This window comes from Gekko japonicus, unplaced genomic scaffold, assembly GCF_001447785.1.
Source record: "Gekko japonicus isolate JY-2015 unplaced genomic scaffold, Gekko_japonicus_V1.1 scaffold142, whole genome shotgun sequence".
In the NCBI taxonomy this organism is placed as follows: domain Eukaryota; kingdom Metazoa; phylum Chordata; class Lepidosauria; order Squamata; family Gekkonidae; genus Gekko; species Gekko japonicus.
Window position 1 is genome coordinate 1625181 of NW_015174848.1, and position 16179 is coordinate 1641359.

General features: G+C 51.1%; 1 protein-coding gene across 1 annotated transcript in view; it reads right to left on the reverse strand.

Moving 5' to 3' along the window:
* Nucleotides 1-4304: 4304 nt before the first annotated feature.
* VPS72 (vacuolar protein sorting 72 homolog (S. cerevisiae)) overlaps nucleotides 4305-16179 on the reverse strand; it is a 12103-nt gene continuing 228 nt past the window's right edge. Inside the window, exons 2-6 of the mRNA XM_015424505.1 lie at nucleotides 11854-12006; nucleotides 10608-10719; nucleotides 10318-10500; nucleotides 8230-8374; nucleotides 4305-5048 (exon numbers count right to left, since the gene is read on the reverse strand). Of these exons, the coding sequence (XP_015279991.1) occupies nucleotides 4655-5048; nucleotides 8230-8374; nucleotides 10318-10500; nucleotides 10608-10719; nucleotides 11854-12006 (987 nt within the window). The 3' untranslated portion in view covers nucleotides 4305-4654. The remainder of the gene's footprint in view (nucleotides 5049-8229; nucleotides 8375-10317; nucleotides 10501-10607; nucleotides 10720-11853; nucleotides 12007-16179) is intronic.

Below are 16179 nucleotides of genomic sequence, written 5' to 3' on the forward strand. Positions count from 1 at the left end.
TATTTTTGGCCACTGTGTGATACAGAGTGTTGGACTAGATGGGCCACTGGCCTCATCCAACATTGGCTTCTCTTATATTCTTATGTTCAATAGGGTTATCAGTCCTTTTACCCCATGTCAGATTTTTTTAAAAAAAAATTTATTAAGAAACTTTAGAAGTTAACAATGAGTAACAATAAATGTAATCCCTGGGAATACATTTAGCATAGCCGTAAAAGAAGCTAAGGAGTTGCAGTGGCTCAAGAGGTTAAAACGCTGAACTGCAGGCTGTGGAAGGTCAGTAGTTCAGCAGTTCGAGACCCGAGTTGCCCCATGATGGAGTGAGCTCCCGTCTCCAGTTCCAGCTCCTGCCAACCTAGCAGTTTGAAAGCAAGAAACTGCAAGTAGATAAATAGGTACCACTTCGGTGGGAAGGTAACAGTGTTCCGTGTGCCTTGGTGTTTAGTCATGCCGACCACATGACCACGGAAACGTCTTCGGACAGCGCTGGCTCTTCGGCTTGGAAACGGAGATGAGCACCGCAACCCTAGAGTCGGACTCGACTGGCTTTTGAGCAAGGGAACCTTTACCTTTTTAAAAGAAGATAATAATGAACAAAATATATGTTAACACTCAATAATATATAAAACTGACCGTGCAGAAATTTGAACATGCAACTGTGAAAGAAGTTAAAGTTTAAATGCCCATCTAATAGTAATATGATCGAGGAATGGTAAGTTAGTTTAAGCTTCAATAAACTCTGACCAATATAAGGGACCCCAACACGCAGCTGATTCTTGGGTATGATTAGAAGTGAATCCAAGAATGATAACAATGGATTTGCTGGGAGAATATCCTTATCTGCCATGAATTGAAGTACTCGTGACCACGTGGAAACAAAACGAGGAGGGGAGGAAGATGGAGCCGTGTTCGCGGATTGGGTAATTACCCCATGTCAGATGTGCTGGTTTGTATGAAATGAAAACAAGTGAGATGATGCGGTTGTAGAGGTTACAACAGGGGAGTCCCCAAAAATTTTGAGCCTGTGCGCACCTTCGGAATTCTGACACAGGGCGGAGGGTGCAGTTACTAAATGGCTACTGCAGGAGGTGAAGCCAACCACAAAATGGCTGCTACAGGAGGCGGAGCCAAACTACAAAACTACCTAAGGGACCGCCTTTCCCCATATGTTCCCCCAAGGGCACTACGGTCGGGGACACAACATCTCTTGGTGACTCCAGGCCCCAAAGATGCCAGATTTGCTGCAACCAGGACCAGGGCCTTTTTGGTGGCGGCTCCTACCTGGTGGATTGAGCTCCTGGAGGAGATCCGGGCCCCACGGGATCTTTCATAGTTCTGCAGGGCCTGTAAGACGGAGCTCTTCAACCAGGCTTTCAAGTAGGAGCCGCCACCGCTGCACCACCACCACCAATTGGGCTGGGTAATATTTCTGGCTGCAATTGGACGCCAGAAATGGGACGCCGACCCCAAGGACGCCGGGAGGAAGTAGCCGGAGCCAGAAGAACAACTAGCTCGCCACCTGGGTGCTGGTAGGCAGCCCCACCTCCGTACTATGTGGCCTTAGCTTAGGAATTAATTGTATTTGAAATTTGCCTGTAAACTGCTCAGAGACCTCCGGGTCTGAGCGGTATATAAATCAAATGCATAAATAAATAAATAATATCGGGGGGTGAGATGGCCCTGTGACAAATGAACGACAGCGCGGCCTGGAACTGATATCATCGATTTGGGACCACCACCACCCGGATGCCATTCTGTTACTGAAGACCTTTTTGAGACATCAAGACACCTTGTATTGTTATAAATGATTATAAATGATTGTTTTATCTTGTTTTTAACTGTTTTAATTATTGGCATACAGTGGCTCAAGTGGTTAAGACGCTGAACTGCAGGCTGTGGAAGGTCGGTAGTTCAGCAGTTCAAGACTCGGGTGCCGCAAGACGGGGTGAGCTCCCGTCTCTAGTTCCAGCTCCTGCCATCCTAGCAGTTCGAAAGCAAGAAATTGCAAGTAGATAAATAGGTACCACTTCGGTGGGAAGGTATCAGCGTTCCGTGTGCCTTGGTGTTTAGTCATGCCGGCCCCATGACCACGGAAACGTCTTCTGACAGCGCTGGCTCTTCGGCTTTGAAACGGAGATGAGCACCGCAACCCTAGAGTTGGACTTGACTGGCTTTCGAGCAAGGGAAGCCTTTACCTTTACCTTTTACCCAGTCTGTGAATCGCCCTGAGCCCGCTTGTGGGGAGGGCAGGCTATAAATCTAATAATAAATAAATAAATAAATGGCTGCCCCGCGAGGTGGAGCTGCAACCACAGAGGAAGGGAAGAAGAGGGATGGTTTTTAAAACCGCTGTCACTGTACCACCACCGAGTTTCCATCTTCTACGGTGGATTAGATCTGGACGTGAGCCGGCCCTGGGCAGACGCCTAGTTAACCGAAGAATGTTTGTTGTCAGGTTAGGCTGATGAATGGAACTCATCTTGGATTAAGAAAATTTAACATCAAGAGCACCGCACTTTACTTAATGACTGTTTTATACTGTTTAATGATTGTTTTTATGTTGTTTTAATCGCTGTTATGGCAATTGCCTCTGTTGTAGCCGCCCTGAGCCCGTTGGGGAGGGCGGGGTATAAATCTAATAAATAAATAAATAAATAATAAAATACACTAAGAAAGAGGAATGATGGGGAATAAAACCAACACAGGTGGCAACTTTAACTGAAACACTGTTATTTTAGTCTGCACAGCCAACCTCCAATGGCCAAGTCACAGGGTAGTAATGAGACGAAGATAAGACCGTCAGCAAGATGCCAATGTTTTGTTTTCTTTTGTATATGTGTGTGCGCTTGCCTCTGTCATTGTAGCATCATAGATGCGCATGTCTATGCAGCTCGCCGAAACAATTATCTCGCCCAAGGCCACAGGTGGACGCAAGAGCTTGTTAGTGTAGAGAAGTTCTCATTAGACACCGTGAGAAGAAGATAACATGAGAAGCCTGGGGCTGTTAGTTCTCAGGCCCAAAGGCGCGCGCGGGAACCCCCGCAATTGGCCCATAGTAGTTTGAATGTTTATTATATGCTGTGCCACTGCTTTTACCCTTCATTCTGAACAGTGATCCTGTTATGCACCTTCAGCTCTAATAAAGTTACCTTTTCTCCAAAAGCGTGCTTATTATGAGGCAAGGAGGAGTCTGACAGACCCCCGAGATCACACCAGCCATCGATGCCATCCTGGAAGGACACAAGTCCGAAGAACGAACAGAATACAGAAATCTTCTTGAAACTCTTTATTTTCCCAAAGTTGGAAAGTAACTAAGAGCGCGAGAGAGAGAGAGAGAGAGAGAGACTCCATTTCCAATTAAAGAGAACCCTCTGAGCTTTGCCCACCCCGGCCTCAAAATGGCCCTCGCTGCCACCCTTAGAGCCAGGTTACGGAAGAGAGGAGGCGGCGAGGCAGTGACGCCATGCCCCACATGTCTGAATGTGCCCCACCCTGCAAACCCACGCTTGAAAACTCAGCATCAACAGCCCCCCCTGTTGGAAGAAGGGAGTCCCCGGAGCCCTTCCAGGAGAAAACTTGGACCTGCTCGCTCTGCAGCAGCGTGGGGTGAAGAAGAACCTTGTTTGCTCCATCCAGGCAGAGCCCCGGATCGTGGCCTGGCAGTCCTAGGCAGGCAGCGAGCCACTGTGGGAAACGGTGCCACTCTGGACAGGCCGCGCCACGTGCCTCGAAGGTGGCGTCTGGCATGGTGGGTCTCCAAATCAAACCCAACAAGAAACCGTGTACAAATTGAAGACCAATGTAACACCTGGTATCAGACTCTTTATCCAAGCACTATATGAGGTGTATCCTGAGCTAACGCCAACAGGTTTAGGTACAGCTTGTTTATGTATAAAGGAATAATCGGAGTTGGAGAGATTGCTTTACATTTCATGTATTTATATACTTTAGTTGCTGTAGATCTTCTGGGCTGTGTGGCCGTGGTCTTGGCCTTGTAGGACCTGGCGTTTCGCCAGCAGCTGTGACTGGCATCCTCAGAGGTATAACACAGACAGATGGAGTGCTCTCTGGGTCAAGGTGTACTCACTGTGTCAAGTACATCCTCACTGGCATCCTTAGAGGTATAACACAGAAAGATGGAGTACTCACTGTGTCAAGGTGACTTGACAAAGAGAGTACTCCATCTTTCTGTGTTCTACCTCTGAGGATCCAAGCCACAGCTGCTGGCGAAACGCCAGGTCCTACAAGGCCAAGACCACGGCCACACAACCCGGAAAATCCACAGCAACTAATGAACTCCGGCTGTGAAAGCCCTTGACAACATATTTATACACTGCATATTTTGGACTTGTAGTAGTATTCGTTCTTCAGCTTTGTGCTTTATAAATCATGAGTTACATTTATCTTGGGATTTATACACGGTTTTTTCTTGGGTTTGATTTTCAGACGGTGTACCTCCTTGTTGTGTGGTAGGTCTCCGGGCGGCGCGGGGCTCAATCGCAGTGCAGGCTTTGCAAAGGGACAGAAACAATGACGGAAGCAGGGAGGGGAAAACAGCAACAACCAAAGAGGTGACAATGTCCATTCCCCTCCAAGTAGCTCTTTTGCAGAAACAGGAGGGGGGAGTCCACAGCAGGAGACCAAAAGGGCTGTCCTATGTGGCCGGCACGCTCTGTTTGATGATGATCTTCTGCCTGGTGGCCCGGACGCTGGGGTCGGTCACCGGGGGGCCGACCCCGAGTGCCGCCGCGGCCGCTGCCGCGTTTGGCAAGCCATGGGCGGTGATGTACTTCTTGTACGCTTCGCGGATGATCTTGAAGGCCCGGATGTTGGAGTAGGGGATGTCGGTGATGGGGTCGCGGTAGATGGCGGCCTTGTGGGTGACGGGGCAGATCTCCTTGACGGGCAGCTTGGGGGCGCGGGACTTCGGGAACAAGCGCTCGAAGGTCTCGTCGTCGCTGAAGGTTATGAACGTGCGGGAGCATTTCGCAGCCGGAGCGGAAGCGGCAGGTAGAGCCTCCGAGGGCAGCTGCGCGTCCTGGTCCAAACTGAGAAGCGGGTGAGAATTAGGGAGGGTCGAGACGCTAAATGACATCTCCTCTTGACTCTCTTCCTAAAGGGCGTCTTTTTAAACTTATCGTTTCTTGAAAGTTTTCCAAAACAGGACGGCAATAACAAGAGGAGCCTCTCCCCCATAAAAAAAATCCCCCCTCCGTTTACATGATCAGTGTACGGATTGTGTAGGGTACCAACTGCTACGGAAAAGGCATTCCGCACATGCCACAAAGCATTTCATTATTTCACATCTCCTGGGCATTTTCCCCTCTAAGTTGAGTTGGTGTGAGCTAGCTCACAGTTTTTTAGCCTCCAGTTCATGCATTTCGGTCTTAGCTTGGGAAGGATGACTCCAGAGCAAAGGAACTGATGCAGCAGCCAGATCGCCTGCTCACAGCTTTCATGCCAGGAGCTCACAAAGTCGAATTTTTGCTCACAAGACTCCACAGCTTAGAGGGAGCGTTGCCCCCCACACACCCCAGTGACCCCTGCTCCATGCCCAGAAGAGCATGATCTACCATGCGTGACAGCACGCTTAAAGCTCCTACCCCGAAAATCTGGACTCGAAGGGAACTGAAAACAAATCAGCCAGCATCATCATGCCCCTGTATGAATCGATGGTGCGGCCTCATTTGGAGGACTGTGTACAGTTCTGGTCACCCAAACCTCAGAAAGGATATTATAGCATTGGGAAAAGTGCAGAAAAGGGCAACTTGAATGATCAAAGGGTTGGAACACTTTCCCTATGAGGAAAGGTTAAAGCGCTTGGGGCTCTTTAGCTTGGAGAAACGACGGCTGAGGGGGTGACATGATCGAGGTTTACAAGATTATGCGTGGGACAGAGCAGGTAGAGAAAGAAGGACTTTCCTCCCTTTCTCATAAAACAAGAACTCGTGGGCAACAGTGCCCCCTGTACAACAACATAATGCCCCTGTATGAATCGATGGTGCGACCTCATTTGGACTACTGTGTACAGTTCTGGTCACCACACCTCAGAAGGGATATTATAGAAGAAGAAGAGATTGGATTTATACCCCGCCCTTCACTACCCAAAGGTGTCTCAGAGCGGCTTACAAACTCCTTTCCCTTCCCCTCCCCACAACAGACACCCTGTGAGGCAGGTGGGGCTGAGAGAGCTCTTGACAGAAATGGCTCTTTTTCAAGGACAGCTCTTATCAGAACTACGGCTTGCCCAAGGTCATTCAGCCATGTGCAAGTGGAGGAATGGGGAATCAAACCCGGTTCTCCCAGATTAGAGTCCGCGCACTTCACCACTACACCAAACTGGCTCACTGGAAAAGTGCAGAATAGGGCAACTGGAATGATAAAAAGGTTGGAACACTTCCCCTATGAAGAAAGGTTCAAGCGCTTGGGGCTCTTTAGCTTGGAGAAACGATGGCTGAGGGGTGACATGATCGAGGTTTACAAGATTACGTGTGGGACAGAGCAGGTAGAGAAAGAAGGACTTTGCTCCCTTTCTCACAAGACAAGAACTCGTGGGCACCAGTGTTCCCTCTAAGCTGAGTCAGTGTGAGCCAGCTCACAGTTTTTTACCCTCCAACTCACACATTTCTGTCTCAGCTCAGGAAGGAGAGCTCCAGAGCAAACTAATTGATGCAGCAGCCCAATCGCTTGCTGACAACTTTAATGCCGGTAGCTCACAAAGGAGAATCTTTGCTCACAAGACTCCAAAGCTTAGAGGGAGCATGACTCCTGGGGTCTTTTCTTTATTTTTTGGCTACGATCTTCAAGGCAAGAGATGTTCAGAGGTGGTTTGCCATTGCCTGCCTCCACGCCATAGCCCTGGTATTCCTTGATGGTCTCCCATCCACATACTACCCTGCCCGGCTTCCAAAATCTGATGCGATCGGGCTAGCCTGGGCTACCCAGGTCAGGGCAGGTACCGGGACCGTATCCTGGTGCTAAAGGGACAAGAGTCTAGGGCCAAGCCCTGGCCTGTTTGTAGGAGAGCTTATGTGATGGGACGGAAGCACATAACAGGGTAGGTGTCTTCTCAGCCACTGATTCTGCACTCTGCAGGGAGGGGTGGTAGAAATAAGGCTTCATCAAGGCTGGCAAGCAGCACTTTGTGTTCTTGTCCATGACAGTGGACAGTGTTAACAAACCAGGAAAGGACTTCTGTCTTTGTACTTTTAGACTGGGTGGGTGGGGCCGTGGCTCAGTGGCAGAGCCTCTGCTCGACATGCAGAAGGTCCCAGGTTCAGTCCCCGGCATCTCCAGCAAAAAGGACCAGGCAGGAGGGGATGGGAAAGACCTCTCTGCCTGAGACCCTGGAGAGCTGTAAAGAGGGGCTGTGGCTAAGTGGAAGAGCCTCTGCTTGGCACGCAGGAGGTCCCAGGTTCTATTACCCAGCATCTCCAGTTAAAAAGGACCAGGCAGGAGGGGATGGGAAAGACCTCTGCCTGAGACCCTGGAAAGCTGTAAAGAGGGGCTCTGGCTCAGTGGTAGAACATTTGCTTGGCACGCAGGAGGTCCCAGGTTCAATCCCCGGCATCTCCAGTTAAAAGGACCAGGCAGGAGGTGATGTGAAAGACCTCAGCCTGGGACCCTGCAGAGCTGTCAAGAGGGGCTGTGGCTCAGTGGCAGAGCCTCTGCTTGGCATGCAGGAGGTCCCAGGTTCAATCCCCGGCATCTCCACTTAAAAGGACCAGGCAGTAGGTGATGTGAAAGACCTCAGCCTGGGACTGTAGCTAAGTGGCAGAGCCTCTGCTTGGCAAGCAGAAGAAGAGAAGAAGAGATTGGATTTATACCCCACCCTTCACTACCCAAAGGTGTCTCAGAGCGCTTACAAACAACAGACACCCTGTGAGGTCGGTGGGGCTGAGAGAGCTCTTGACAGAAACTGCTCTTTTTCAAGGACAGCTCTTATGTTAACTACGCCTTGCCCAAGGTCCCAAGTTCAATCCCTGGCATCTCCAGTTAAAAGGACCAGGCAGCAGGTGATGTGAAAGGCCTCTGCCTGAGACCCTGCAGAGCCACTGCTGGTCTGGGTAGACAAGACTGATCTCGATGGACCAAGGTCAGTCTAAGGCTGCTTCCTGTGACAATCCCTGCTCAGGGCCCAGAAGGTCATGGGCACAAAATACTCTCTCTCTCTACAAGCCTCATCGGTCCCCCACCCCACCCCGCCCCCCAAGGCCTGGCCAAACCTACCCCTCGACATCCACGTTCTCTTCCTTGCAGCCCAGGTCAGAGATGAGGGGCATGGCCCCCGAGTAGTAGCGGATGGTCGGCCCCAGGCACTTGCGCTTCTTCTGGACCTGCCGCTTCTTGTCTGCCTCAAGGCGCTCGTAGGTCTCTGCGCAACGACCGGGAGAGAGGGAAGGGAAGAGGGCGGATGAGCTCCCACGATTCCTTTCTCCATGAATGGGAGCCTGGCCTAGTCCAAAAGCAGGTGAGCGGAAAGCCCTGAGCTGTGTACGGCTGCCGGGACCCCCCGGCCACCAGTGAGGGCGGAGTGGGAGGGGAGGGTTGCCAGCTCAAGGTTGGGAAACTCCTGGAAGTTTGGGGATGGAGCTCTGGGGAGGACGGGGAGCTTGGTGGGGGACAACGAATCGTAGCATTGGAAGGGACCTCCGGGGTCATCTAGTCCAACCCCATGCACAATGCAGGAAATTCACAAATACCTCCCCCCACCACCAGTGTTCCCTCTAAGCTGAATTAGTGTGAGCCAGCTCATTGTTTTTTAGCCTCCGGCTCACAGATTTTTGTCTCAGTTCAGGAAAGACGGCTCCAGAGCAAACTAATTGATGCAGGAGCCAAATCGCTCGCTCACAACTTTAATGCCAGGAGCTCACAAAGTCGGATTTTTGCTCACAAGACTCCACAGCTTAGAGGGAGCATTGCCCCCCCACACACACCCAGTGACCCCTGCTCCATACCCAGAAGAGCAGGAGGGAGGGGGAAAAACAATCTTCCAGGTTCCCTGACCAAACTGGCCTTGAGAAAAATGGCTTCGTGACCCCAAAGTGGCGATCGGCATAGTCACAAATACCTCCCCCACAAACCCCCAGTGATCCCCTGCTCCATGAACAGAAGATGGCAAAAAACCTCCAGGATCTCCAGTCAAACTGGCCTGGAGAAAAATTGCTTCCTGACCCTAAAGTGCCAGTCGGCATATTCACAAATACCTCCCCCCCACACACACACTCAGTGACCCCTGCTCCATGCCCGGAAGAGCAGGAGGGGAAAAAGACAATCTTCCAGGATCCCCGGTCAAACTGGCCTGGAGGGAAATGGTTTCCTGACCCCAAAGTGGTGATCAGCATTCCCCTGGCATGTAAGAAGCGGCCACAAGAATGGGCCACAAATGCCACGGAGCCCACCCTCCAAAGCATCCTTTAATCCGGGGGAACAGATCTCTGTAGTCTGGAGATGAGCTGGAATTCTGGGGGACCCCCAGCTCCCGCCTGGAGGCTGGCATCCCTAGCCTTGTGTAGATATGGTCGCCGATGTCCTAGGTCTGGAATATGGAGGGGTGCCCTCCCGTTTTCTGTCTCACCTCTCCCTGGCTCCTCACCAACTGTTTGCTATCTTAGGCTTGACCTTGCCGATGCTCCAGCTCCACTTTTACTCGGCTGGGAAAGTTAGAAGAGAAAGAAGAAGAAATTGGATTTATACCCCGCCCTTCACTAAATCCAATCTCTTCTTCTCTTCCTCTTCTTCTGTTCACTGGACCTCCAGTATCTGAGACAGGAGGCTGGACTGGGTGGACCCTCCCTGGTCTGACCCAGCAGGGCTCTTCTGGTGTCCTTCTCAGGGTAAGGCCTCGGCCTCTCTGCCCTGTTTGTTGGCCCTCCAGGGGAACTGGTTGGCCCTTGTGTGAGACAGGAGGCTGGACTAGAGGGACCCTCCCTGGTCTGACCCAGCAGGGCTCATCTGGCGTTCTTCTCAGGGGAAGGCCTCGGCCTCTCTGCCCTGTTGCTGGCCCTCCAGAGGAACTGGTTGGCCACGGTGTGAGACAGGAGGCTGGACTAGGTGGACCCTCACTGGTCTGACCCAGCAGGGCTCTTCTGAGGTTCTCCTCAGGGGAAGGCCTCGGCCTCTCTGCCCTGTTGCTGGCCCTCCAGAGGAACTGGTTGGCCCCTGTGTGAGGCGGGAGGCTGGACTGGATGGACCCTCCCTGGTCTGACCCAGCAGGGCTCTTCTCAGGTTCTTCCGACTTTTCAAAAAAAAAAAAAACCCACACTTCGCCCGCGGTTGCCTAGTCCCTTTCCTGCCAGGCTCCGGGTCCAGACTCACCCAGAGAGCGCAGGTTGATCTCCTCCGTTATCTTGGCCTCTTCCAGCAGCTCCTCCTGGCTGAGCAGCCGGTCGTGGCTCGGGCCGCCCCCCTTCTTGCGCTTGGACTGCACCTGGCGCTCCTGCACGCGGAGGAAGGTCTGGCGCGTGTGCTCCGTCGTCGACTGGCGCATGTGCTTACGGCCTGGAGAGGGGGCGTGAGGGGAAGAGTTCAAATTGGTGAGCAGATTAGCTTGCAATTTTGTGTGTTTTTCAAAAACAAAAACCAGAGGTGGCCACCTGGCTACTCACTGTCTCCTGCTTCGTCCTGGAGCTCGGCCGGTGTGGATCGTTCCTCCCTCGCCTTCTGGGAGCTGCTGGCAGGCGTTTCCAGCTTCTTGGTCCTCAGGCTTTTAATGGGTTCCTACGGCAGAAGTTTTCATCAGTGAAAAAGCGTGGTGTAGTGGCTGGGAGTGGTGGACTCTGATCTGGAGAACTGGGTGCGACTCTGCACTCCTCTACGTGAAGCCCGCTGGGCAACCTTCGGCCAGTCACAGCTCTCTCAGCCCAAAAATAAATCGAGCTCGCTAATAGCAGAGCTAGAACGTATGGCTGCCAGACAGTCTTAGGGTCTCCTGGCTATACTCCACACCATAATGAATAGATAGAACTACTGCAAATGTGCAAGCAACAATTGTAATAGTAATTATTATAGTCACTCCTAAGTGTATACAAAATTACAGTAACGATAGCTATTTAACAGATGGACAAAAATCTCCGGAATAGGGGGTTTCGTTTCGTAGAGACTTCTTCCTACATCAAAAGTTCATAAAGAAGTATCCTTTCGAAGTCACAAACATTGCAATATGGTCTCATAGACATCTTGAATGAAAGCTACAAATGTTTTGGGAACGGAGAATCAACTTGGAATGTTTGTGACTTCGAAAGGATACTTCTTTATGAACTTTTGATCTCTCTATCTATCTGTCTATCTATCTATTCATTTTGGCTTGTAATACTGCTACCCCTTATACATTTGCATATACTCCACACCATGCCATAGAGGAGGAAGAGGAGGAAGAGGAGGAGGAAGAGGAGGAGACTGGATTTATACCCTGCCCTTCACTACCTGAAGGAGTCTCAGAGCGGCTTACAATCTCCTTTCCCTTCCCCTCCCCACAACAGACACCCTGTGAGGTAGGTGGGGCTGGGAGAGCTCTTTCAAGGACTGCCCTTGAGAGAACAGCTCTGAAAGAACTTGGCACTGGCCCAAGGTCACACCAGCAGCTGCACGTGGAGGAGGAGTGGGGAATCAAACCCAGTTCTCCCAGATTAGATTCCGCGCACTTAACCACGACACCAAACAGGAAGAGGAGGAGGAGAGCTGCCACCCAACCTGAACCAAAGAGCAGCTTTGCCTTCAGTCTGGGAATGCGAAATGCCAGTGCACCAGAAGGGCTTCCAGAAGATAAACAAGTCCAAGGCCCATCAGTATTGGAGTTGAACTGGACTGTGCCAACGTGTAGTGGACAGAGTTCTGCCTGACCCTCTTACGTACCTTGTAGGCTTTGGTGACTACTCTGCGCTTCCTCTTGGGCCCCTCGTCATCCTGGTCACTGCTGGGCTCGTCCCCTTCGTCAATGTCAAAATCGGAGTCGACTTCGTCATCGCTGTCCGACTGGTCGCCTTTGTACTCGTCGTCCCCCGACTCCTGTCAAAGAGACCAGCGAGGCACCTGGCTGTTAGTGAAGGGCAGGTGCCCTTGACCAAACCCAAACCCCCATCACCCCTGGAAGCTTGTTTATATTGGATCAGACCCTCGGTCGATCAAGGTCAGTACTGTCTGCTCAGCCTGGCAGCAGCTCTCCACGTCTCAGGTATTGTCTACTCAGATGGGTGGTGGCTCTCCAGGGTCTCAGGAAGAGAGGTCTTTCCCATCACCTACTGCCTGGTCCTTTTAACTGGAGATCTCAGGGACTGAATGTGGGACCTCCTGCATGCCAAGCAGAGGCTCCACCACTGAGCCACAGCCCCTCTTTACAGCTCTCCGGGGTCTCAGGTGGAGGTCTTTCCCATCACCTCCTGCCTGGTCCTTTTAACTGGAGATCTCAGGGACTGAACGTGGGACCTTCTGCATGCCAAGCAGATGTTCTACCACTGAGCCATGTCCCCTCTCCACGGCTCTCCAGGGTCTCAGGTGGAGGTCTTTCACATCACCTACTGCCTGGTCCTTGTAACTGGAGATGCCGGGGATTGATCCTAGGACCTTCTGCATGCCAGGCACATGCTCTGCCACTGAGCTATGGACCCTCTCCATGGCTCTCCAGGGTCCTAGGCAGAGGCCTTTCCAATCACCTCCTGCCTGGTCCTTTCCACTGGAGATGCCACAGGGGATTGAACTTGGGGCTTTCTGCATGCCAAGCAGAGGCTCTACCACTGAGTCACAGCCCCCTCCCCTCCACCAGCCATCAGCATGGCCCTGTTTTGTCAGTCCCCTCCAAAAACCTCACCGTCTACATCCTCTTTGTTGGAAAAGCCACTATCTGGTGTACAAAGAGGAAGAGGAAAATACTTGCAGGGGGCAACAAGAAGGCAATTAGATAGGACAGCAAGGTCAGCACCGTCTCTCTCCTGTTGTCATTCCTTGTCTGTCTCCAGATTGCTGCTCTTACGGTAATTTCCTCCTCCTTCTTGGAAGTGCCACACTCAGTCTTACTCTCTCTCTCAGCAAGTGATATACTTAGGAACCACTCTCTGTCTCTCCTCTTTCCTATCAAGTATGTTAGTTCCTAAATAAGCTCTGATCTACTCGGGGGTCATTTCGTAGAAAAAGAGGTGCAGGAGCTCATTAGCACAACTCATTTGCATATGCCACACCCCCTGACATCACCGGAAGTGTGTCAGAAGGCAACACCCACCGCTCAGGCTCCACTGGACTGTTTTGGATTGCTAGCTATTGGGGGAGACGGGATGCGGAGATCCTCGTGCTCCTTGTGGCCCGGGGCTGCTGGGAGCAGGGGCGGGGCTCATTGCATGTGCCCACCCCCTGGGCTCTTTACTGCCGGAGCTCCGCTCCCGTGCGCTCCTGCAGGAAATTACCCCTAGATCTACTGTCTAATCAAGTTGTGCACCGTTGCTGTGTTAACTGCTCTGTCAACACTCTCTCCACGTCACACCCCCACAAGAAGACAATCAGGTTGGTTGGTGTCTTGGTTGTTGTTGGTGGAAACCATCAAGTCATAGCCGACGGATGGTGAGTGACCCCATAGGGTCTTCAAGGGCAGAGACTTTCAGAGGTGGTTTGGCATTGCCTGCTTCTGCATAGTGATTGTTGATCTCTGACATAACACTGCACCCCAGGAAAAGGATTCTGTCAGTTAACTCCATGTTTTAGCGAAGCAAAATGTTACCCATCTCAGTTTATAACTTTTAACAATTAAGAATATAATTGAATATGGAATGTAATTTGGAATGGTAGATTTAAATGCAATTCTCTATTCAGGGGACAAGAAAAATACCCTACACGGCCAAGATGCTGTAAAGTTTGCCTCCATGCTAGAAAGGAGATGGATGGGATCAAATAAATGAATTCTCACAATTTAGGGTACATCAATCTCCAGTACCTATGTTGCTTTCCCCCACAGTTGAACCAAAACAGATAATAACCAGAAACCAAGCCTGTCATTCTTTTTATCTGTTAAAAACAGTTCTTCACCCAAAGAGTGATTAACACATGGAATTCACTGCCACAGGAAGTGGTGGCGGCTACAAGCATGGACGGCTTCAAAAGGGAATTAGATAAGCATATGGAGCAGAGGTCCATCAGTGGCTATTAGCCACAAGGTATAGATAGGGGCTCTGGGGCAAGGGATGCTCTGTCTTCTTGGTGCCTGGGGGGGGGGTCAACAGTGGGAGGGCTCCTAGTGTCCTGGCCCCACTGCTGGACCTCCTGATGGCACCTGGTATTTCTGGCCACTGGGTGACCCAGAGTGTTGAACTGGATGGGCCTTTGGCCTGATCGAACATTGGCATCTCTTATGTTCTTATATTATGTTACTTTTTTGCCTGCTGATTTAACAAGCCACCTTGTATATATAGAGGTATGATCTATTATTCCATTTCATCGTCTGACACAGTGTGCGTGCACATAGAAGCTCACACTTTGAATAAAACTTTGTTGGTCTTAAAGGTGCCACTGGACTCTAACTTTGGTCTCATGGAATATAGGTCTATCAGTGGCTTCTGGCCATGTTGACTAAAGGGAACTTCCACATTCAGAGGCAGCCAACCTCTGAATACCATCTAGTCCAGCATCCTGCCTCATACAGTGGCCAAACAGTTCCTCTGGAGGGCCAACAACAGGGCAGAGAGGCCGAGGCCTTACCCTGAGAAGAACCTCAGAAGAGCCCTGCTGGGTCAGACCAGTGAGGGTCCATCCAGTCCAGCATCCTGTCTCACACAGTGGCCTCAACCAGTTCCTCAGGAGGGCCAACAACAGGGCTAGATCCACAACGGCGGTTCTTGTATGCTCAGCTAGTTCCATCAGCTGACTACCTAAATCAATCTAGCTAGTATATTTTCATGTCCACCCTTCCTTCACGGAGCTCAGGGTGGTCTACCTAGCTCCACAGCTCATTCTCACAACTCTGCAAGTTAGGCTGAAGCAAAAACAATTGACTCAGGCCAGTAGCCGTGTTGGATTGAAGGAACAGAACAAAGTTTGGGCCCAGGGGCACCTTTAAAACCAACAACATTTAATTCTGGGTAGAAGCTTCAGTGTGCATGCACACGTCTGAAGAAGTGTCTGAAGGAACAGAACAAAGTTTGGGCCCAGGGGCACCTTTAAGACCAACAACATTTAATTCTGGGTAGAAGCTTCGGTGTGCATGCACACATCTGAAGAAGTGTCTGAAGGAACAGAACAAAGTTTGGGTCCAGGGGCACCTTTCAGACCAACAACGTTTAATCCTGGGTAGAAGCTTTCACGTGCACACACACTTCTTCAGATACACACAAAAGCTTATACCCAGGATCAGTGTTCCCTCTAAGCTGAGTTCGTGTGAGCTAGCTCACAGTTTTTTAGCCTCTGGCTCTCACATTTTTGTCTTCGCTCGGGAAGGAGGGCTCCAGAGCAAATTGGTTGATGCAGTACGCAAATCACCTGCTCACAACTTTAATGCCGGTAGCTCACAAAGCAGGATTTTTGCTCACCAGACTCCACAACACAGAGGGAGCAATGCCCAGGATTAAACTTTGTTGTTCTTAAAGATGCCACTGGAGTCATACTTTGCTCCAAGGCCACCACCAAGTGAACCTCCATGAACAAATGCAGGCTACCTCTCAAATCCATACGCTTTTAGGGGTCAGTCAACAGTGGTGGCTCAAGTGGTTAAGACGCTGAACTGCAGGCTGTGGAAGGTCAGTAGTTCAGCAGTTCAAGACCCGGGTGCCGCAAGACAGGGTGAGCTCCTGTCTCTAGTTCCAGCTCCTGCCAACCTAGCAGTTCAAAAGCAAGAAATTGCAAGTAGATAAATAGGTACCACTTTGGTGGGTAGGGAACAGCGTTCCGTGCGCCTTGGTGTTTAGTCATGCCGGCCACATGACCACGGAAACGTCTTCGGACAGCGCTGGCTCTTCGGCTTTGAAACGGAGATGAGCACCGCAACCCTAGAGTCGGATTCGACTGGCTTTCGAGCAAGGGAACCTTTACCTACTGCCTCCATGCTCTCCTTCTACACTGCAAGACTGGGGGAGATCTCTTAGCTGCCCCTCGTTGGAAGCAGAACGCCGGGGCTTCGCTTACATTCTCGCACGCCTGTCAACTATGCTAACCCATGGGTTCGCTGGCCCGTCCGTCAATCCCCCTGTCAGCCAATCAGGAGCA